The sequence below is a fragment of the Chlorella variabilis genome (assembly GCF_000147415.1).
Source record: "Chlorella variabilis unplaced genomic scaffold CHLNCscaffold_13, whole genome shotgun sequence".
NCBI lineage: Eukaryota > Viridiplantae > Chlorophyta > Trebouxiophyceae > Chlorellales > Chlorellaceae > Chlorella > Chlorella variabilis.
This window is the reverse complement of record NW_005435075.1, coordinates 256,783-278,509: the sequence shown is the minus strand read 5'-3', so window position 1 is coordinate 278,509 and position 21,727 is coordinate 256,783. Positions and strand designations below refer to the sequence as shown.

The window sequence follows — 21,727 nt, the reverse complement described above, 5'->3', positions numbered from 1 at the left end:
CACAGACACACACACACACACACACACACACACACACACACACACACACAGCACACGAGCACCTGCACTTCATCAAACACCAGCAGCGCGTCCGCCTCGTCGCACAGCTGCCGCAGGCCCTGCAGGAACTCCTGGGAGGCTGCAGGGCGGGTGGGAGGGTGGAGGGCAGGGGCCAGGGTAAGGCGCTAGCATGTGTGTGGGCGGGGGGCTGTGTGTGAGGGGCCTGGCAACGGGGAGCAGAGGCACGCCGCATGGCAGACGGGCAGGCAGCTGGGCACACAGCTGCCCAACCCATTGCCAAACCACCCACCACATCACCAACCCAGCGCGCCCACCCGGGTTGATACCGCCCTCCCCCTGGATGGGCTCCACAAACACGGCGGCAGTCTTGCCCTTCTTGATCACGCCCCTGGCGGCCTCCAGGTCCCTGCACAGGCAGGGAGGGCACACAGAGAGCGTGTGGGCATGCGTGGCCGCTGGCTGGCACGCGGGCCGTCCATCAGGGCAAGGCCTGGGCCTGCTCCGGAAACATCCACTGAAAACAGTTTCCGGCCTGGGGCAGGCAAGAGGGTGTTGTATTGCGTTGATGTTGGTGGTACTGAGCTGTACCATATTCTGCCCCCTCACATGTAGGGCACCATGACAGAGCCGGGCATGACGGGCTGGAAGGGGGTCTTGTACTGGTCCTGCAGCGGTACATGCGGTACATGCAGTACACATAAGTCATATGAGAGGCAGCCAGAGCAGCACGGGGGCAAGCAACAGGATAGGATGATGACACACGGAGCGGGTGCAGCGGCCGGGAGAGGGCGCGTCAGCAGCGAGGCCTGCTGCACCTTTGGCGCACCACATACACAAACACACTCCACCGCCGCCACACACACACACACACACACACACACACACACATACATACACACCAGCACCGCTGCACACACCTTGTATGTGAGGGCCAGCGAGCCCATGGTGCGGCCGTGGAAGGATCCGGTGAAGGACACAATCTCGGTGGCGCACTCCAAGGCAGTGTCGGCGTTGTAAGGGTCCAGGCCAGCTGCAGGCGGCAGGAGGATGAGAGGCGAGGAGTGGGAGAGAGACAGGGCAGGGAGACGGGGCAGGGAGACAGGGGAGGGAGACAGGGGAGGCTGGTGAGCGTGAGGGCCGGCACATGCCGGGCAGGGCGAGAACGCATGGCGGCCGCGGCAGGCAGCGCCTGCTCCGTCCGGTGCGCCTCCCTCCCGTGCTGCTGGCCGAAGCCCCGCCCGTGCCAACTGCCTTCCGGCGTGGCTGACCGCCTCCCCGTCTGGCTCCCTCCTCTGGCTTCCCCCTGCTCCTTTCCTCTCCAGGCTCACCCTTGCCCTCTACACACTTGACAGGCTGAACACCTGCCCCTTATCCTTCCCTCTCCTTGCCCGTATCCTCCTCTCTCTCTCTCCCTCTCTCCCTCTCTCCCTCTCTCACACACACACACACAGCCGCGGCTCACCCTTGACCTTGGCGTACTTGCGGGCAAACTTGATGGCGGCCTCGTTCGCCTCGGTCCCCGTGTTGGCGTAGAACACCCGGTCCGCAAAGCTGCTCTCCACCAGCCGCTTGGCCAGCTTGACCTGCGGGGGGGGCGGGCACGGGGGGCAGGCAGGCAGGCAGCAGGGTCAGGGCACTCGGTGGCGCCGCCACTGGGAGCAGGTGCGTGGTAGCGCGCGCCTCTGAGGGCGAGTGGTGGCATGGGCGGCCTGCCAGGATGCCAGCTGGATGCAGCCCATCCACTGGGGGGCTGCAGGTAGGCTAGGCTGTGACGAAGCGTGCAGCCCCAGATCCATGCACAGGCTGTCCTTCGCAGGCGCTGAATCAGCAGCCGAGCAGCAGGAGCAGCAGGAGGCAGAGCTGCCCCGGGCGGCAGAGGGAGCCCCCACCTGAGGGGCAGTGTGGAAGAGGTTGCTGACGTGGGACAGCACCCCCGCCTGCTCGGTCACCGCCTCCAGCCAGCGAGGGTCGCCGTGGCCTGCGGGCCAACAGCGGCGGCGACAGGAGCAGCGCCAGGGTGTCAGCAGCAGCGGCGTGGCACAGCAGCAGCAGCAAGGCAAGCAGCGGCGTGGCACAGCGGCAGCAGCGGCACGGCGAGGATGGGCGCCCCGCGCCCTCCTCGGCGCCGGAGCCGGGCACGGCCGCCCTCCCCAGCTGCGCCACCCAGCTGCAGCAGGTCCGCAGCTGGTGCGCAATCAAGCCACTGAGCTCGCTCGGCGCCTGCTGCATGCCCCACCTAGCGCATTCACCGCGATGCCCGCGGAAAAGTCCAGATACTCCTTGCCGTGGGCATCCCACATGCGAGCCCCCTCCCCGTTTGTGAACACAATGTCGGGGCGGGCGTAGGTCTGCAAGATGTACCTGCGCGAAAAGAGCGGGGCAGGGCAGGGCTGGGCAAGGTTGGCGGGTGTGTCTGGTCGCAGAGCCGCCCTGCAAGGCCGCACGCGGCAGAGTGCGTCGGCCTCCGGGCGCGAGGCAAGCAGCAGCTCACTTCTTCTCCTCCTCCACGATTTCCTTTGTGAAATCGTCAGCAAAGGTGCCCGCCTCAGCTTGCTTCTCCGCAGCCGCGGTGGCCAGCACGCGGCACACCTGCAGGCGGCACCGGACGGCGGCGGCGGCGGCGGCAGTTTGGCAGGCGCCCAGGCTTGCACCGGCTCAACGGCGGTGTGCATCCATGCGCTGGTGGCATGCTGCCAACGGGTCAACCGCTGGGATGCTGCGTGGAGCAGGCCGTAGGTCAAGGGTTGTTGGCATGCTTCGCACCCGCGGCCTGGACTTCGAGTTTGCGGCCTTGGCGTTGCAGGGAACCGCCGCTCCCCTCAGAGAGGACGCCTGCCCCAGCAGGGCCGTAGCCGCCACAACGTGCATGTCGGGAGGCGGTGGCGGTGGCTGCAAGAGAAATCGGAGCAGCCTGAGAGTGCTGCTGTTGGATGTGTGGATCGATCGATCGCCTGGCGGGTTAGGCATGGGTGGAACTCTGCGCGCGCCAGGAGAGCTGGCTGCCGGACTCCAGCCGGTCCAGCGTCCCTTGCAGGCCACCAAAAAAGCTTCCACGCAGATTAAGCTGGCATATGAACAACCTGGAGGGAGCAGGCGGTCCAAGGCCACAGGTTGTCACACCCGACTCCGCCCCGCCGGCGGCGCCACTGCCGCATCCTGCTTGCTGCCTGGGTCCCTCCTGCATAGTGAAGGGATTTACAAGGTATTTGGAAATTGACAGAGTCCTTCGGCAATCCAATGAAAACCCAATGAAAAGTTCAGTTCAGTCCCCCAATGAAAGTCCTTGTTGTCCTGCTTCCCCGCCTGGCCCACCAGCCCCCTTTCAGCTGCCGCCCAGCTCCCGCTGCGGCGGCGGCGCCTCTACACGGCCTGGCAGCTGCTGTCCCTGATGCTGTCCCGCCCGTCCCGCTGCCCCCCTTCGTCGGCGATGCGGCGGCGCTTGGCGGCGCCAGTCTCGGCGCCGGCCTCTTCCCCCTCCTGGCTGTGTGCTGCGGCCTTGGCAGTGGCGAACTCCAGCTCACCAGATGCCTGGCAGGCACCCTGCCCCCCAGCCTCCTGCCCAATTCCATCCACGCCACGGCAAGCTGCCAGCAGCGGTGCAGCCGGCGTGACTGGCCCCGCCGCCGCCGCCGCCACCACCGCCTCGCCAGCTCCCGCCCCGGCCACGCAGTCTGGGCCCGCCACCGGCCCCACAGCGGGGTCCTCTGCGGCGCCTGCCGCGCCTGCTGCCTCCGCCACGGGTCCAAAGCCCTTGAGCAGAGGCACAGGGTCCACGGGGGGCCTGCCCGTGGCTGCAGCATACACAGCATCGGCCACCGCCTTGGCCTGCAACACCGTGGCACGGCAGCCTGGGTCGGCAGCCTCCCCTGCCTGTCCCTGCCGCGCCCGTGGCCCCACTTCTCCACATGCCCCTGTACTGTTGGTTCCGACTATTGTGATACTGATCCACGTGCCCCCTGTGGTGGTGTTGGCTCCAACCACGCGGCGGCGCCCCACCTGCAGCCAGGGCACAGCGTTGCCGACTTGCTCCGCCTTCTGGCCCAGCGTGCCAAACAGCTGCACCCGGTCGGGCAGCGACTGCGCGCGCTTGCGCTCCGCGATGGTCCACCACCTGCGGGGCGGGAGGTGAGGCGAGGCGGCAGGCGAAGCGGCGGCAGGCAGCGGCAGCTGAGGCGGCGGGCGAGGCGGATGCGAGGGGACGCTGCAGCCTGAAAGGCAGAGGGGCAGGCTCCAACACGAGCAGCCTGGGGGCCACGGCCCAACCGCTCTCCAGCGGGCCCAGCCCGCAAGCTGTGGCTGAGCTGAGTCGTTGAGGCGCCACCGGCCAGCTGCAGCGGGGTGCTCACCGAGGCTCGTCGGGGTGCTGGTTGGCCTGCGCCTTGTCACTGCTCGGCCGCGTGCCTCGGTGGTAGAACCTGCGAGATGTGCAGGGAGAGAGGAGCCTCAACACACCCTCGTGCATGACTGGGTACCAATGCTCCTGATCCAGCCCAGCGGCAGGCACATGCACCCAACCGTTGACGGCCTGGCTGCATGCACGCGGGGCCGCTTGTGGCTGATGTCACAGCCACACCACCTGGGAGGCACTTGCCCGCAGATGGTGGTGAAGGGGGCGTGGCGGTCGACGGGCGAGGAGCCTGCAGCGCGCATTGGAATGGCAGTGGTTGGCTGGCCCCCCGCCTTCTGGAGGGCTGAGTGCAGCTGCAGTGCATGCGGCGGCGCTTGCACCTCGCTCCGAGAGGCGGCGTTCATGGTACAGGAGGACGCCCGGTACCGCGTGTCGCCTCATGTACTGCACGTATCTGCTGGTACCGCCCTCCGCACACTGCGCCTGCCCGGCAGCGGCGGCAGAGGGCCGGTATGGCAGGCAGGCGCGTCCGGCGGGCATGGCCTTGCCGCCGCCCCCACCCAGCAGCAGGGGCAGGTCGTGAATGGCCTCCGCCACAGTCACCGCCGGCGGCATGCTGGGCTGCAAACGGAGCAGAGCAGGGTGGCGGCCCGATGGGGCTGGTGGCAGAGCACAAACCAGTCGCTCTGGCAGCAGCAGCAGCAGTGGAAGGGGTGTGATGCAGAGAGTCATCGCCAGGAATTGGGAACACATAGGCGTGGGAGCACAGGCCGAGGCAAACATGCGACTTGGGCCGCTGGCACCCATCCTGCCGCCACGCAAGCTGCTGGCCGCCCGCTCACCTCGCTCTGCACCCACAGCGGCGTCCAGTCGGCCAGCGGAATCAGCAAGGGGTCCCGCCTGGCAAAGTGCACCAGGCGGTTGGGGCCGTGCTCGGCGTGGTAGCGCGGCGCCGGCGGCAGCGGCAGGCGGTGGCCGCATCGGGCTGCCAAGATGTAGGCGCGCTGCAGGGCGGCAGGGTGAGGAGCTGCACGTCAGCCGCCTCGGCATGAACAGGCAGGATTTGTGACTAGTAGCTGAGGGCCGACAGCTCAGCTGGCAGCACCAGGCAGTGTGCCGAGCCACAGGTGCTTGGCAGCAGGCCCCGGCACGAGACACCAGCTGGGCCACAAGCAAGGCCGCCTGCCGGCGCTTGCCTGGCGGCACTGCGGCACCCCGTAGTGTGCAGAGTTGAGCACACGCACATCCAGTTGGTAGCCGCCCAGCAGCAGGCGGCACAGCAGCGGCAGCATGGGGCGCACTGCACGGCAAACAGGCGGCAGCAGCAGGGGCAGCATGGCGAGTCTGTCTGGAGCAGAGTGGAAGGGAGAGAGACATGCCGGCCTGTGTATGTGTGTGATCCGGTATGTTTTGGCGGCAGCCTGCCAGCTGCAACCCAAGCATCCATGCAAGCAGGCAGCCAGCCCACCTTCGATGGTGGAGGCAGAATCCTCCTCTTCCACATCCGCCTCACCATCCTCCTTGCCCTCGCTGCTGCTGCCCGCCATCCGCTCTGCCTCCTCCTCCACCTCCTCCTCTGCCACCTCCTCCACCCCCTCCCCCTCATCAAAGGCCGCATCCGCCGCCGCTGCTGCAGCCGCCTGCTGAAGCTTGCCGGGCCGCCTGCCGGGCCGCGGCCTCTCCTTGAGCGCCAGGCGCGTCAGCAGCAGCTGCGGCACCTCTTCTAGTGAAAAGTATGCGGGGAGCAGCGTCTCTACGGCCTCCGCAACCTGCAGAATTGCAGTCACCCAGTTCCAGCACCACCCAGCCGCCACCTCAGCCACGCACAAGGGGCAGGTGCACAGGCAAGCTGCTGCTGCACGCGTGCTGTGCTGGTGCACCAGGCTTCCCCAGCTTGCAGGTACCAGCTGCCGGGACATAAGCTGGGGGGTGGACTGGAGGCCCAGCTATGCTGATCTCCAAAGCAAGCGTGAAGCGCACCTGCTCCAGCAGCGGTGCCAGCTCAGCCTTGAGCCGGCCAAAGCTTCGGAAGCGGTTGCGCGGGGACAGCGCCTGGCAGGGCGGGCTGGCGTGGAGGTAGGCGATGCTGCCGGGCTCTGCAGAGCCAGCCGGATTGGAGACAGGGCCCAGCCAGCGCAGCAAGTACAAGCACGTACAGCATCTGAAAAGGCACCATCATGTGTGTGCACACATGTCTGTTTGCAAACTGTGCACTGGGAGCCAAGGCTGGATCGGCGGCGGCAGCGGCGTGCTCACCCGGCATCCCCTCCTCACCCCTCGCCAGCGCGTGCAGGAACTGTTCCACACTCATCTCCTCGCCACCCGCCACCGGCACATTGGCGCAGTAGGAGGAGGAGGCGGCGGCGTCCACCTCCAACCCGCACACCGGCTGGAAGCCGGCACATGCCGCCGCATCCGATACCTGCTGGCGGCGCCATGGGCCAGGCGGCAGCGGCAGCGTAAGGTGGCAGTGCAAGCAGCCAGGATGCCAGCAAGTGGGGGCACACAATGCTGGCGATGAGGCAACTCAATGGCATGAGTCTGTGGGAGCGCACGCAACTGGAGCAGAGCCACGGCAGTAGAGTAGCGCCGCGCCGCACAGCAGCAACCCACCGTGCCCAGCCCAGCAAACAGCTCCACCATGCGCAGCGGCTGGTCGGCCGGCAGCGTGGCCGGGCTCCAGCCGCCGCCGCCGCCGCCGCCGCATTCGCTCGGCGGCGGCACAAACTCCCACCGCAGCATGCTGGAGTCATAGCTGTACCGATACCAATAGCAGTCCTTGCGCGCTTCGAACGCCTATGGTAGAGCAGAGGACGCAATCGCATGCAGGTTGGCAGGGTGCAGCTCATGGCTGGAGGAATACCACCCCGACGGTGGTACCTGGCCATGGCATCATGGCAGCAGCATGATGGCTCCAGGCCTCCCACAAAACACGCACACCGTGCTTGCCCCCACCTCTATGTCCTCCACTTCGTCGCGGTGCGCAAGCGTGCAGGGGCACAGCAGGTTGGGGACCTGGTTGAGGTTGCCCTCCAGCTGGCTGTCTGCGGGAGGCGAGGTACAGCGGCGCAGCGGCTCGTGCCCAGCCAGGTGGCGCTCCCAGCTAGCAGCCAGCATCGGCTGGGATGCCCAGATGCCTGCCGCCGGCCCCCAATGCTCTGAACCGGTCCCCTCATACACACACACTCGTCCCGCTCACTGAGCACCAGGTGCGCTCCCCCGCTGGATACCTCCGCCCCCACGAACACCTCCCGCCGCCCGCGCATGCACCCATCCTCCTGGCTGCGCGGGTCGTCCGCCCGGGCAAAGATGTCCTCCCTACACAAGAAACAGAGCGGCAGCCAGGCAGCCGGGCGGCACCAAGGCGTGTGCGAGAGGTGTGCGCAGCGGCGGCTGAGCCAGCTAGCAAAGCCAGAAAACAACAGGGTCGTTATGCGTCGTTCCCGCTGATCTGTACCAGAAGTAATTCCACTTTGGCACAATATAGGCCACGCCATGCTCGTCCTGGAATGCAGGCAGGGGTGCGACGGAAAGTGACTGCTGGTGGTGCGGGCATGGCAGGACAGCCGACCCGACTCGCAACCCGGGCAGCTGAGGCAGCGGCTTTGTGAGCGGATGATGATGATGATCTCTTGTAGTGCTGACCTCGAACAGGGCATAGATGTGCAGCATGGCCACATCTCCCAGCTGCGGGTCGCCAGGGCGCTCATACTTGACCTGTGCGGTGGAGGGATGGATGGAGGGATGGATGGAGGGAGGAATGAAGTGAGCACACGTAACAGCACTCCACGTCCTCAGCGAGGCATGTGTCATAAATCAGGCCTGGCGCTGCTGGCATGCTGCACACTGCCCGACCGGCTGGCAGAAGGAGCTTCGCGCAAGTGCGGGAGCATCGCGCCGCCAGCTGGCAGCATCCGCCTACCATGGCAGGGTCGCCGACGGCGTAAGAGAAGTGGCCCTTCTGCGGGCACCCTCGGTCCGCCAGGAGGCTGACTGACTGGTAGAAGCATCGGATGGTGCGGTGGGGCAGGGCAGCACGGACCTCAGGCCTGAATGGCAGCAGGTGGCGGGAGGCAGTCAATGTGCGGTGCCGAGCGGAGCGAGGAGACGGAGAGGCACCCAGCCGGCCGCAGGGCGCCTCGGCCGCTTGCCTGTCGCTCGCCTCGGGGCCCCACCGCACATCCCAGCCCTCTCTGTCATCCAGCAGCTCGACTAGATCATCGCTCGACTCGTGTGATTCGTCGGTGGCAGCAAGTTCACCGCAGCCGCAACCAGCACCGCTGCCGCCGCCGCCCTTCTCCTCCTGCCGCCGCTCAGAAGTGGTGTAGGCACTTGCTGAGGTCCAAACAATCTCGGCTGTGTAGCTGCCAGCCCGCACGCCCCTTGGCTTCCTGTCCAGGGCGCCCCACATGGTCGCTACAGTCAAATCTGGCGGGCAACCACTGATTTTGGCACGACAGTCAGTCTTGGAGGGAGGCTGGCAGCAGGGGGTGGGTGTTTGCTCCGAAAAGCACTACTGTCCCGCTGCCGCCTTATCTCAGGTTGTATTGTGAATTTATCAAGGTTCTGAGACCTTGCTGCAGCATGGGAGAGCGTTCCAAGGTGCGCTGTGGTGAGCGCAGGTCCTTAGGCTCAGCTGCTGTTGAGCGGGTGGACGTGCACCGCCACCTACCGCCTGCCGGAGCAGAGGTGCTCAGAAGCCCACATCAGCTGGCAGGTGAAGAAGACGTGAATCCAGAGTGCGCGCAGGAGATGTGCTGGTGCGCATACTCGCCAAGCCGTCAATCTGGTGGCTCATTCGAGACATGGCGGCGCAGGCGGCGGGCCGGCGCTGGAGGCTCTTGCTGAGATTGCGGCGCGTGCGGACAGCTGCTGAGGATTCCTGGGATTGCGCCAGCGCAACGCCAGCAGCGCTAATAGCGCCAGCAGAGCAGCATGGCGAGGGAGGTGTGGCGGAGGGCATATGGGTGTGGAATCCACACACCCCTGTGCCAGCAGTGCGGTGGTGGCGGGGGTACACTGGTGGTGCTCATGCTTAAGTGGCTGTACCCGTGCGCTTCATGCTCGCGTCGATCGGCGCCTGTGAGTACAATGGAACTCCGTGGTCGCCGCTGATCGCCCAAACCCAACGCAGGCCTGCGGCACCTATGCGCACGTCTGCGCACCTTGCGTGCCACTTTGTGTCTTTTGTTCCCTCCTCATCAGCGCCCACAAAACTGTGGGTTCCTCTTGGGGTTGAGCTCAAGCTTGGCGAGTGCGTGGTAGGAAGCTGCTCTTAAGGCTTACCCACGCCCGCAGCTGGGGTTTTGTGCCTGCAGTGGTGCGCTTGGCGTCTGTTGCGCTGCAACAGTGTGGCGGGTGAGCGCAAACAGAAGCGGGCACCGGCCGGCATATGCCGACGTAACCAGCCGGCCACCGCTGGCGGCCGCTGCTTTCTGCCGCCTCCAGCAGCAGACCTGCCTCGAGTGTTTGCCGCGCCAATGTCCTTTCATTTGCAGGAGTGCGTTCTGTGAGGACCTACGCTGGAGCCTGGCTACTGCAAATCAGCAATCACGCCAAGTGCGCTTAGCACCACCAGCAAGTGGGGCCCATGAAGGGTGCAGCGCCATCCTGCTGGCTCTGCTGGCAGCGGCGGCATGCTGCAGCGCCACACACCACGCAGGCGTGCAGGTGACTGGCGCCTACCTGCCGCCTGCACCCAGCCCGCTGTGTGCCCGCCTCCCATCTGCTGCCAGCGTGTGTGCCTGCCGTGCTGCCCTGCCGGCAGCACAGCACAGCGTAGCACAGCGAAGCAGGACAGCACAGGAGGCACCTGCTGCGGCCCGTCCATCCATGGCCAGCAGCACTGGCCTGGCAGGCGCTTCAGCATCACTGTGCGCTGCTGTGCTGCCCCAGCAGGAAGGCGACCATCTCAGCACCGACCAGCCCCGGTCCCAGCTGCTGGCAACGACCGGCAGCGGCAGCGAGGCCCCTCGCCGCCGCCTGCTGGCTGGAGAGGATACTGAGGCGGTGGCAGCAGTGAACCCGCCGCCCCGCCCCAGGCCGCCTCGCCCCAAGCCTCCAAGCCCCAGGTGCTGCTGCAGGGCTGGTGGTGCTGATGCTGGTGGTGCCAATGCTGGCGGTGCCAATGCGGTGCCAATGCGGTTGGTGACTCTGGATCTGTCCGAGATCTGATGAGGCGGCTTCCTTCCATTCATGGCTTCCTTCCATTCATTTCAGGCCCCCGCGTCCCCCACGGCCTCGCCCACCTTCCCCGAGACCGCCGCGGCCGCCGCCATCCCCAAAGCCTCCCAAACCTCCCAGGCCGCCGTCTCCAAGACCACCGTCTCCACGCTCGCCCAGGCCTAAGCCGCCGCGGCCGCCCTCCCCAAAGCCGCCGCCCTCGCCAAGGCCGCCGCCCTCGCCAAGGCCGCCGCCACGCCCGCGCCCTCCCCAGCCCCCGCCCCACGTCAGGTGACTCCAGAGGAAGTTCTTCCTTTCCACAGCCGTGGTTCTTGGAATGGTGGCAGGCGGCAGGCTGGCCCTGGCAGCCAGAGCGCACGACGGCACACGCATGTTTGGCCGCGCTGCGGCGCTGGCCCCAGCACACAGCCACCCGCAGCCCGCGACAGCCACACCCCCTCCCCCCGACCACAGCGCGCCACAGCGCACCCACACATCGACGCTGCCTCCTCTTCACGCCCCTGCCTTCCCCCGCCCGCAGCTGGGGCCCCCTGCTGGAGTGCACCTTCAACAACTCCGACCTCTCCTTGGTCAACAGCACTATCCAGAACCGCACGGCGGAGTGCCCGGCGTGCTGCGCGAGCGCCTGCAGCGAGCAGACGCTGTTTGGCGTCGGCCCGTACCCGAGCGCCGCCTCCATCTGCTGCGCCGCCATCTTTGACGGAGTCATCACAAACGAGGCTGGCGGGCCTGTGATGGTGACCTGGCAGGAGGGGCAGCAGTCGTACCCTGGTGAGCGGTGCCGCACCTGCGGCGCGGCTGGCCAGCGAAAGCGGGGAGCTGCGTGCGGGCATGGCGCCAGCCACGGCGGCCTGCCGCCGCTGGCAGCCAACAGCTGGCCCGCCGCAGGCCGGGTGCCCGCTGCAGCCGAAGGCAGCTGCCGGGCACACGCTGCTGCCGCCTGCCGCCCGAGGAGGGCTCGGGGCCGGCACCTGAGGCCCGACTGGGCTCTTTCTGCTGCCTCCCCCGCGCCTTGCGACTGTAGGCGACGAGTCCAACGGCCTGACCAGCGGCGAGTACGGCTCTTCCTCCGACTCTTTCTGGTTCAATGACCTCTTCTTCCCCAGGCCGCCCTCGCCGCCGCCCCCCGCCCGCTCGCCGCCGCCATGGGCATCGACCTGGTGGGCCCCGCCACGCCGGCGGCCAGCGTGCAGTGCCCCGCGGGCTGCGCCGCCGCCTCGCGTGACGTGTGGGGTACGGGCGTGTACACCGCCGACAGCCCGGTGTGCAAGGCCGCCATCCATGCCGGCCTCATCACCAACACCAGCGGCGGCGTGGTCACTGTGTACTGGGACAGCGGCAGGGAGTTGTACGCAGGTGGGTGGGCGGGGCAGCGCAGCGTGGCGGGGACGGAACACACCACAGCCGGCGGGCGGGCACTGCCCATTCACATGGGCTGCAACCGCTGGCACCAGCGGCGGGTCTTGGGGCGGGAAGGGGCGTCCGGTCGGCCGCCCGCCGCCCGCCACCTCGCCTTGCACCGCCCCTTCCACACCCGCACACACACGTAACGGGTCCACCAGTGTTCTGCCACAGCTGGAGTGCTTGTGACCGCACGACGCTGCCCTCTTGGAGCCCAAGACCGCGTGCCGCCTGCCGCAGGCACCACCGCTCACGGCATCACCTCCTCCGACTATGGCGCCTATGACTCCGCCTTTGCCTTTGCCCAGCGCCCGCCCCCCTCGCCGCCCACGCAACCGACGTGGCTGTGCGAGACCCAGGGGCGCGAGTACGCGAGTGAGGCCGAGCCGGTGGTGGCGATGCAGTGCCCCGCCGGCTGCCTGAGCGAGCCGCGGGACGTGTGGGGTACGGGCGTGTACACCAGCGACAGCCCGGTGTGCAAGGCCGCCATCCACGCCGGCCTCATCACCAACACCAGCAGCGGCTTGGTCACCATTTACTGGGACACCGGCAAGGCGTCGTACACAGGTGGGCGGGCAGGCAGGAGGGAGGGCAGGAGGGAGGCAGGGGGAGAGACAGGGTGTTTGTGAGTGGGTGGGTGTGGCGGTTTCGTGGAGGAGCGGCGCTTGGTGCCGGTGCTGGGGACCCCCGCTGCTTCTTCTGCTGGCGCTGCTGCCGCTGCCCTCACGTCCACTCGCCGCCAGCTTAGGCTGCCTCCTGCACCCCAGCGTAGATCCTGTGAGTGCAAACGATCACGCTATGTTCCTGCTGTGGCGGCGGTCTGCAGGCAGCTACGCCAACGGAGTTCAGAGCGAGCCCTGCGGGGAGTACCCCTCCTCCTTTGCCTTCAACCCCCGCCCCACGCCCAGCCCCCCCACGCCACCCCAGCCCCCCTTGCCGCCTGCCCCCCCGCCGCCGCCCGCCCCGACCATCGCGTGCGACACCACGGCGGTGGGCAGGCTGAGCCGCGAGACCTTTGCGATCGTTGAGGTGTGCCCGGCGGGGTGCGCCACCGCGGCTGCCGCCGTCGTTTTCCCTCGACTCCTCGCTCTGCCGCGCCGCCATCCACTCGGGCCACCTCACCGACGCCGGCGGCACCATCGCGCCCCACTGGCAGCAGGCCGGCTTTTCTCCGTTCACAGGTGGGCGGCGGGTGGGCCGGCGGCGGCGGCGGCCTGTACGGCGGGAGTGGTCCGGCATGCAGCAGCGCCGAGCTGCTGCCTGTGCTCCCACAGCGGGTGGCGGGCGTGCGGCGGCGTGCTTGGTGGCATACGGCGGCTGGCTGGCCAAGGCGAAAATTATGTGCTGCTGCTGCTGCAGCTGCTGCTTGGGTGTGCCTACCACCACCCGCCCCCACTACCCAGCTCTGTGGCTGGAACATGGCGATGCCAGGCGCTAGGCAAACATCGGACGTGCATTGCATGGGGCGTGATTCATTGAAGGACGAGAGAAGGCAGGAAACGAAAAGACGGCAAGGTGGGGGAAAGATGGGATGCATCCGTCACAGGCTGACAGGAAACAGAACGGGATGGTGGGCGCCCTTGCCCGCCACCCTTCTGCCCTGCCGTCGGCAGGCCAGGGCCTCTGGCGGCGCTGCCACCTGCCCAGCGCTCCACCCCGCCCTGCCAGCTGCCTGGAAGTGTGCCGCTCACTCAGCCTCAACAGCTACGTCCGCCTCGACCGGGGCCTCGGTGGCCGCGGCGACGCCTGGGCACTTGTTGCATGCCTTGACGCACTGCCCGGGGGCCTGCTCCGTGCCAATCATGAAGGCCTCATTCTTCTCACACTCCCCTATAGGCACAGGACCAGGTGTAGCAATACCAGCAGCAGCAGCAGGAGTTAGCATCCGTTCTGTGGTGCGGCTGGTCGTGGCAAAACGGGCAGGGCAGCAGCAGGCAGCAGCAGAACACAGAGGGCCGCGGCAAGCCCCCATCAAGCAGCAGCAGCCGGCAGGGACCGGCAGGGAGAGCCGCGCTGAATGCACAGCCCTCCTTCTCTCACTCCCTCTGCTCACCAGAGCTGGCCCACTGCTCGCAGCGCTCGTCCGCATCTGTGCATTCCTTAGCCACTTCGATGTGCGGCGCAGAGGTGGCGCCGGCGGCGGCCAGTTCGGCCAGTGCAGCGCGGCCTGCATTGCAGCGCCGGCAGGGAACGAGGATGGGACGCCAGTTGTGGCACAGTACAGGGCTGGCTAACCAAAGCCGGTCCAAGGGGCAGCGACCCAAGGGGTGTGCCAGGTGGGTGGGCCGGCGGGACGGCAGGTGCGGCGGGCGGGCGCGGCTCCATCGGCCGGCTCCCCTCGTGCTTCGCGCTGCTGGCGCACTCCCATGACGGATGGGAGCGCGCGGGGGTCGGCAGCGCGTTTGCGTTCAAGCGCTGGAGGCAGGGGGCCTAAGCCCGTGAAGGCTCACATGCTGCTGGGTCCAATCCCTCATACTTCTGTTGGTAGTAATACTGAAGTCCAGCGGTCTGCAGCGCTAGCAGGACGCCCAGCACCACTGCTCCCTTCCACATAGCCATGATTCGAGCTGCTGTCTGCCTTCCTGGATGGGTTTCTGGATGGGTTGAAGGTGGACAGCGAGGGGAGCCAGGGAACAGCAGCATGTACGGGGACAAGCTGTTGGCGGCACGCTGCGCTTTGCACCCAGCGGGGCGGCGGCTCGGCGGGAGGGTCCACACCCCTCTCTCAACTGCCCAGCGTTATGTTACAACAAAAGCCAAGTCAAAGAAGCGTCAGCTGGCAGCGCAGATGCGCTGTTCAATGCCGGTGTTGAATGAAAACTGCGGTTGGGGGCCGCCTGCTCGCAGTGCCGCTCGGGGGATGCATGCTGGGGTATTGCAGTGGCCCAGGTACCTGCTCGCCGGCGCTGGCACCGCGTCCAAGCGTTGGTGCGCAGCAGCGCAGCTGCCGGCGCCTGCTGGCCAGGGGCGGCCGCTGGCGGGCTCGTCGGGGCAGGCAGCCAGCGGCCTACTGCGCTTCCGCTGGCGGCACGTTTGAGATGAGCAGCTGGTCCAGCTGGGGCACCGACCGCACCACCAGGCCGTGCTCGTTGGCCAGATGCAGTACACAGATGAAGCACAGGTGCACTGCGGGACGGGCAGGAGACAGGCAAGGGGAGGGGCGCTGTGAGGGCGCGGATGTGACGGTGGTGTGTCTGTGTGAGGAGGACGGGCATGGGGCGGCCGGGGCATGCAGGGCATGCGTTTTGCTGCCTGCCTGGCGAGCTGCTGCTGGGCGTGCTGGCTCACCAGACAGGTCTTCCAGCCTGCCGGCGGCGTTGCGCTCCGGCACCGTGCTCAGCACATCCTGTGGAAGCGGGCAGAGGTGGGGGTGGCAGGGCCCGTGGGAATGAGCAGGATGGGGCAGCTGCCACACGCATGGTGCCTCCCGACACACACACACACAAACGACTGCACACGCGGTGCAGGTGACTGCAAGCCGGCCAGGCATGCGGGCATCCAGCGCAGCAGCGCCCACACCCCTCCCAGGGCTGCCCACCCGCCACCACCAGCACAGCCCACAACCACAGAGGCCCACCTGGAACTGCAGCACTGTGTCGGGGCTGGGCGGCACGCCCTCCACGCTGTGCATGCCGTGCCACATCAGCTCCTTCAGCGACCGCATATCCACCTGCTTGGCTGCCCGGCTGTAGTTGACCTCCACACGCTCCACGCGGCGCGTGGCCTGCGTGGCACAGCGCAGGCACAGCGCAGCGCAGATACACGTCGTCACCCCGGCACAGCACAAAGGATTTCATGACCCCCTCCAGCCTTTGCGCCTCGGGGCCTTCGCTGCTCCCCTGCATCCGTTTCTGCAGAGCACAAAGCGGGCGAATGCCATAGCCCGTGGCACTGGGCGCTGCGGCGCAGCAGCAGGCTCCCCACCTGCACCATGTCGGCATGCTCGCCCTCCATCCCCTCCAGCCCGCTGAACGCGTCCCCAAGGTCGCCCCAGCCGCCGTCGTAGCCGCCCTCGCCGCCATCGTCGTCGTCATCATCAAAGCCGCCTGCCAGAAAGAAAGACGGGACGCAGCGGGGCTCCGGTCAGGCTTGCAGCCTGGCCGCCAGCCCGCACAGTGTGCATGCTGCTACGTGCTCTGCTGCTGCTTCGCTGCTGCCACTGCTGCTGCTGCCAAGCGCCTGCCCCTGCTGCCCGCCACCCACCTCCTCCAAAGTCGCCAAAGCCGTCGGCGTCGTCAAACGCCGGCTGCTCGGCGGCGCCCTCGGCACCCGCCTCGGCCGTGCCCGCTGCCGCCTCGCCGGGGGCGGCGATGATGGCGTTGCGGGGGCGCAGCGCGTAGCGGTTGAGGTTCTCCACCTGGAGGAGGAGGAGGGTGGGCGGGTGGAGCAGGAGGAAGGAGGGTGTTGAGTTTGGTGCGCGCCATACCCATCACTTGTCACACCAACAGCCCTTTGCAAACAGGCCCTTCCAACAACAACTCCACCAGCCACTCGGGCACCTCCCAACCATTCCAGGCGCCAGCGCCAGCCGTACCTTGTAGTGGTGATCCTCGGGCAGCAGCGTCTTGGCGGCGGGCTTGGCGCGGCGCGGCCGCCGGGCCGCCCCCGCCTCGCGCCGGGGCATCAGCTCAAAGTCGGGCGCCTGCGCCTCTGCCTCCTGCCGCTCCATCAGCGCCACAAAGTCCAGGGGGTCGTTCTTGCGCCTGCATTGTACCAGAGGGACGGACACAGACGAAAGTGGCTTTCACACATAAAGGATCACGCGCAGGAACTGAAGGGGTTGCACCTGGCAGGTGCATGCATTGCGCACGGCCTGCAGCTCCAGCTGCGCCCACCTGGCAGTCGACCGCTTCTTGGGCCGAGCCACGCCCTCCTCGCCGCCCTCCTCCTCCTCGGCAACCGGCTGCAGCAGCAAGCATTCAACAGCCCAGTGTGATGCCCAGTGTGATGCCCAGTGTGGCTGGACCGTGAGCAGACACCATCTGCTCTTTTGCAGACATGGGGCCCTCCCAACCCCCCATCCCCACACCCCTCGAGTCGTGCAGTGGAGTACACCTTCAGCAGTACAGTGTGGTACAACGCCACACCCACCTGCGGTACAGCGCGGTACTTCCAGTGCGAGGCGCCCGCCCACCCCTTGGCCCGCGTCACCATGCTGTTGCTGCCAGCCTCAATCAGCCACTGGATCGCATCCTCGCCCAGCACCTCGGTATGCACGGCGGCGGCGGCGGCAGCCTGCATCCAGCCATGCAAACGCTCAGCTCAGCTGGCTCAGCTCGCCGCCCCAACAGCGCCGGCCGGCTGCCGCGCTGCCACACGCGGCGGCGCCGTGCCGCTCGAGCGGCGACAGCCATACGCCCCAGCCACGGCCAGCCCGGCTCGCACCAGCACCAGCCTTCCAGCTGCCCCCGCGCGCACACCTGGCCGGCGCCGCCCGCCTCTGCCTCTGCCGCCGCCTGCTCGCCGCCCGGCATGGCCGAGTGCTGCGCCTCCTCATCCGAGTACTCGTCATAGCCGCCGCCAAAGTCGCCGCCGTCGTCGTAGCCATAGTCTGGTGAACGCCGGGCAGGGTGGGGGGAGGCAGGAGGGTGGGGTTGCGCGAGAGGGGCATGCGAGGCAACGGCACGCGAGGGCGCATGCGCAGAAAGAAGCACTATTGTCGTGGATGGCCAGGGCGATGAGCAGGCCCAGCTGCTAGCCACGCCAGGGCTGCCAGCAACCGACTGAACGGCACGACGGCTGTGTCCTCCGCTCCCAGCAGCGCCGCACCTTCGCCTGCATCCGCTGGATCTGGCGCCGCCGCATGCGCATACTCTGCCACAACGCCCTCCATGCTGGCCTCCCCAGCCTGCTGCTCGCCGCCCTCGCCGCCCTCGGCTTCCGCCGCCTGCGCATCCCCCTCCTCGGGGAGCGGGGCAGACGCCGCCTCGCCGCGCCGCGCCCAGGGCAGGGCCAGCGTGGGGGCGCCTGCGCCGCTGCTGCTCGCGGCTGCAGCCACCTGTGCCACAAACTCCTCCGCCTCTGCCGCCGCCTCCTCCGCCGGCGACTCATCCAGCAGCTCCAGGATGGCGTCGAGCGTTGGAGAGATGCGCTCGGCGCCAGACGCCAGCTGCAGCGCCGCCAGCTGCTGGTGCAGGCCGCCCAGGTCCACCTGCCAGCCACCGCATGCAGGGCCACGGCAGCAGCCAGCCGGTCACACGCCATGCACACTCCAGAAGGTGCAAGTGCGCCATGGGGCAGGGCGGCAGCATGGACAGCGGCAGCTCTGCCAGGCAGCCAACTACCGCACCCGCACTGCCCCAGCCCGCACCAAACTACGAGCGCTTACCGTGGCACGAGGGTCCAGCTGCTGCGCCCCATCCAGCACCTTTTCCGGCACGTCCATGGAGTCAAACACAATGTCGCAGCCCCGGAACACGCTCAGGTTGTTCAGCAGCAGGCCTGCACGGGGGGGTGGCGGAGGCAGCAGAGAAGCTCTTGCTCGGCGCCACCGCCAAGCCTGCCGCTGCCGCTGGCGGGCCGTGCGTAACCGGCTGCTGCAAGCAGCACGCAGCGGGCTGCCCTCTCCCATCTCCTGCCGAATGCTTCAAGCAGCGACAGCGGGTGCGCAGGTGCCGACATCCATGCTCCTAAAGCCCAAGCCCAGGCAGCAAGGCCGCCGGCGGCAGCGGCACCAGCGCAGATCTCGTCAGTCGCGCACCCCGTGCGCCGCCCTCATCGAATTGGGCAGATGTTTTGTGGAACAGAGGGTCCACGGTGAACGCCAGGTCGAACTTCTTGACGTTGAGGGCCTCAAGGGAGGACTCCAGGGTGGCCTCAGGGTTGAGCTCGTGCGTGCGGCGCCGCCGCCTGCCCGCCTCCTCGCCCACCCCGCCATCGCCCAGCTCGCCCACTGCACGGGAGGCAGGCACAGGTGGATGCAGCATGGTCAGTGCGGGGTCTGCCTGGGGCTGGAAGAAAGATGGCACGCGGTGGCTGCGTTAGCGCAGCGGCGGCGGGAGGGCTCCCTTTCCCGCTTCCCGCGCCCGTCGCCAACAGCACGCTGCCGCAGCCTGCCCGCACCCTCCTCATCCTCGGTGTCCTTGGAGGCCCGCCCCAGGCCGCCCAGGATCTTGAAGGTGTCGGTGTGCACCGAGTCGACGCGGTACGAGTAGATTTTGACGCCCGCGTCCAGCGTCACGCTGGCGCGCTGGAAGTTGGTCTGCTGCCCGCCCTCCTCCCGGATCAGCGCCGGCAGCTGGTCGATCAGGCCCAGCGCCCAGGTGTTCTGGGGCGTGATTTTGTTCTCCGAGGCCATCTTCAGGCACGTCCCCAGCATGTTCTGCAGCTCGGTGGGGCTGAAGGCGCGGGGGCCGCCCGCCCCGGCGTTCTCCTTGTCGGCCACCGTCGCCATGGCTGTTGCTGGCCGCCCAGGGGCTCACGCGGCCATGGGCTGTAGGTAGCTGTCGGCTGTCGCGCGGCTTTTCAGGCGGCGCGGTGGGGCGCTGGGCGATGTGCAACAGAACACGGGGCCTGTGGTGAGGCGGGAACTCAAAAGCGGCCACGAGCGAGGGAGGGAGGGGGAGGCAGTACTACAAGAGTACAGTCCGTCTGCCTGAACAGAACGGGACGCTTTGCAGACCCAGGAGACACCTGGCGATGATCTACAGACGAGGATTCGATCGAGTTGATACAGGGGAGGCGCCAGGAGCAGACCCCAATCGCCGCCACTGCGCCGCCACCTGCCGCCGACTCGGCTCATTGCCGCCAGGCAAAGTAGGGCACCACATAGTGCAGCGCCGCCACCCCGTGCTCCTCACACGCCGCCGCCAGCCGCCGCTCGCTGAAGCTATAGCCGCCTGCGCTTACAACGCCGCCGCCGCCGCCGCCGGGCCCGCCTTCTGCCGCCTGCCGCGCCGCCAGCTGCACATCCTCTCGGTGGATGCCTCCCAGCACGAACAGGGCATCCACGCCTGCCGCCTGCGCGCCGCCAATGTCGTGCTCCAAGCTGTCGCCAACCGCCACCACCTCGCCCGGCGGCAGCTGCAGCAACTCCAGCGCCGCCGAGTAGATGGCCGGCGCCGGCTTGCCCATCAGCACCACCTGGCTGCCCCGCGACGCATAGTGCCGTGCCAGCGTGCCCGGCATCACCCTGCAGCGGCGGACAGCGAGCCGTGAGATGGGCAACGAGAGCTTGATGGCGTCAGGGGACGGCTGCTTGATCTCAGCCCGCGGCAGCTGCCCTCCTGGGCAAGCCGGCTGGGCAGTGCGGCAGGCACCCCACCCCCACCCCACCTGAGCTCCGTCCCCGCCACCGTCACAACATCAGGATTGGCCACAACCATGGGCACCCCTCCCCGCGCCGCACACGCGTCCAGCAGCTCCCGCATGCCCTCCAGGCCGCACGGCGCCGCCCCGCTGCCATCCACGCTCGTCCCCACCGCCTCGGTGCCGTGCGCCAAGATGAAGTCGGCCTGGCGGCGGCGGGGGGCGGCAGGGGAGTGACTCAGCTGAGGGGCCGACCCACAGAATGCCATGCTATGCCAATGCGATGCTATGCCAGCCAGCTGCCCTGCACAGCACCCCACCACAGCACTCAACCCTCCGCACAGGAGCGCCCACTGCATGTGTCGGCCATCCAGGGCTGCTCACCTGCTGCGGGTCGTCAGTCACCTCCAGACCCAGCCCCTCCAGGGAGATGGCCCCCCTCGCCGCCCAAGTGAAGTGCAGGCAGCGGCGGCCCAGCGCCGCCCACCAGGCGTCGGGGCGCTGGCTCAGGTGGCGGTGCGTCACCTCGCCGCTGGTCACCACGCCCGCAAAGCAGGCGGGGTCAAAGCCCATGCGCTCCAGGTTTTTCAGCGCGCCAGCAGACCCTGCAGGTGGCGGCGGCGGCCAGCCAGCCAGTGGTGGCACCGGTTGGGCTCAGCTGCACATGCATCAGCCCAGCTGGCCATCCGCACGGGCTGACGGTTCGCCTGGCAATGCAGGCTGAAGCAAATGGCACCAGGAAACGCAGTATCATGCAGGTCCCCAGTCGCAGTGGCGGCACTCACGGCGGCTGGAGTTGCTGATGATGAGCAGCTTCATGCCTCTGGCGGCCAGCTGGGCCACCGCCTCGATGGCCCCAGGGTACGGCTTCTCCCCATCGTGTAAAACCCCAAACTGATCCAGCAGCGCACCCGTGTACCTGTCCGGCAGCTGCTGCACGGATTGCAGCACCTGGTAGCCGCTGGCTGGAGCCTGAGGCTTGGCTATGCCCGTCGCAGCTGGTTGGGCAGGGTCGGTGGCACCACGCATTGCGGCGGCGGCGGCGGCGGCTCGAGAGGTGCTGCCGGCGTGGCGCTGCGGCGATTGCCACGGACTCCTGTACGAGTCTGCTCCGCACCGAGAGCCTTGGCTGCGCGTGAGGGGACGCCGAGGGAGAGGGGGAGACGCTGCTGCAGCCGCTGCTGCCCCAGCAGGCGTGCCAACCATTCCTAGCTTTGGTGATTGACCGACAGAGCCTCAATTGCCATTGATGAGGCCTGGCACAAGCACTCCTGCGATGATCGCCAGGTGGCGGGCGGTACGGCGCAGACCGGCCAAGAATGGTGGCATGGCGGGAGCTGCAGCAGCGTGCGCACCCCAGGTTGTGTGTACAGTCGGCCTTGCAGGCAGAATCCTTGCGCTTGCGTGTTTGACAAAGGCACACATGACGTCAAAGTGCCGCAACAGGTTGGCAGCTTGCTGAGCGCCGCCATCCCGCTAGACAATTAGGCAGCTGATGCATCAGCAAAAATGCTCGTTTAGTATTCA

The 21,727-nt window shown here is 67.8% G+C and overlaps 6 protein-coding genes across 6 annotated transcripts in view; 1 reads left to right on the top strand and 5 right to left on the bottom strand.

The window, feature by feature from the left end:
• CHLNCDRAFT_35898 (hypothetical protein) overlaps positions 1–2,946 on the bottom strand; it is a 5,147-nt gene extending 2,201 nt beyond the window's left edge. The window contains exons 1-9 of the mRNA XM_005846518.1: positions 2,785–2,946; positions 2,513–2,610; positions 2,258–2,382; positions 1,911–1,999; positions 1,484–1,604; positions 939–1,051; positions 628–686; positions 336–427; positions 63–139 (exon numbers count right to left, since the gene is read on the bottom strand). Coding sequence (XP_005846580.1) covers positions 63–139; positions 336–427; positions 628–686; positions 939–1,051; positions 1,484–1,604; positions 1,911–1,999; positions 2,258–2,382; positions 2,513–2,610; positions 2,785–2,889 — 879 coding nt within the window. The 5' untranslated portion in view covers positions 2,890–2,946. The remainder of the gene's footprint in view (positions 1–62; positions 140–335; positions 428–627; positions 687–938; positions 1,052–1,483; positions 1,605–1,910; positions 2,000–2,257; positions 2,383–2,512; positions 2,611–2,784) is intronic.
• A 435-nt stretch (positions 2,947–3,381) lies between these two features.
• On the bottom strand, positions 3,382–8,780 carry CHLNCDRAFT_135136 (hypothetical protein; the record flags this gene model as incomplete). The annotated part of the gene is made up of 17 exons (XM_005846517.1): positions 3,382–3,846; positions 4,018–4,132; positions 4,368–4,436; positions 4,598–4,658; positions 4,930–4,990; positions 5,212–5,373; positions 5,584–5,669; positions 5,838–6,138; positions 6,350–6,465; positions 6,626–6,791; positions 6,983–7,165; positions 7,325–7,413; positions 7,569–7,687; positions 7,827–7,873; positions 8,015–8,086; positions 8,292–8,418; positions 8,545–8,780. 17 exons carry the CDS (start codon positions 8,778–8,780, stop codon positions 3,382–3,384), a joined length of 2,475 nt encoding a protein of 824 aa, XP_005846579.1.
• A 2,088-nt stretch (positions 8,781–10,868) lies between these two features.
• On the top strand, positions 10,869–13,391 carry CHLNCDRAFT_135134 (hypothetical protein; the record flags this gene model as incomplete). Its single annotated transcript, XM_005846656.1, has 8 exons — positions 10,869–10,924; positions 11,073–11,323; positions 11,577–11,712; positions 11,739–11,908; positions 12,194–12,520; positions 12,780–12,982; positions 13,135–13,169; positions 13,313–13,391. The coding sequence occupies 8 exons, from the start codon at positions 10,869–10,871 to the stop codon at positions 13,389–13,391; spliced, it is 1,257 nt and encodes a 418-aa protein (XP_005846718.1).
• A 249-nt stretch (positions 13,392–13,640) lies between these two features.
• CHLNCDRAFT_135133 (hypothetical protein) lies at positions 13,641–14,512 on the bottom strand (the record flags this gene model as incomplete). Its single annotated transcript, XM_005846516.1, has 3 exons — positions 13,641–13,783; positions 14,007–14,120; positions 14,404–14,512. The coding sequence occupies 3 exons, from the start codon at positions 14,510–14,512 to the stop codon at positions 13,641–13,643; spliced, it is 366 nt and encodes a 121-aa protein (XP_005846578.1).
• Positions 14,513–14,960: 448 nt separating this feature from the next.
• Positions 14,961–19,346, bottom strand: CHLNCDRAFT_135132 (hypothetical protein; the record flags this gene model as incomplete). The annotated part of the gene is made up of 13 exons (XM_005846515.1): positions 14,961–15,079; positions 15,242–15,299; positions 15,531–15,677; positions 15,878–15,999; positions 16,157–16,310; positions 16,488–16,656; positions 16,789–16,856; positions 17,045–17,188; positions 17,374–17,504; positions 17,723–18,104; positions 18,282–18,394; positions 18,654–18,845; positions 19,016–19,346. 13 exons carry the CDS (start codon positions 19,344–19,346, stop codon positions 14,961–14,963), a joined length of 2,130 nt encoding a protein of 709 aa, XP_005846577.1.
• A 500-nt stretch (positions 19,347–19,846) lies between these two features.
• CHLNCDRAFT_11074 (hypothetical protein) lies at positions 19,847–21,106 on the bottom strand (the record flags this gene model as incomplete). Its single annotated transcript, XM_005846514.1, has 4 exons — positions 19,847–20,084; positions 20,228–20,406; positions 20,585–20,805; positions 20,986–21,106. Coding segments are annotated over 4 exons (759 nt in total), but the record flags the coding sequence as incomplete, so codon positions are not given.
• Between the last annotated feature and the right edge of the window lie 621 nt (positions 21,107–21,727).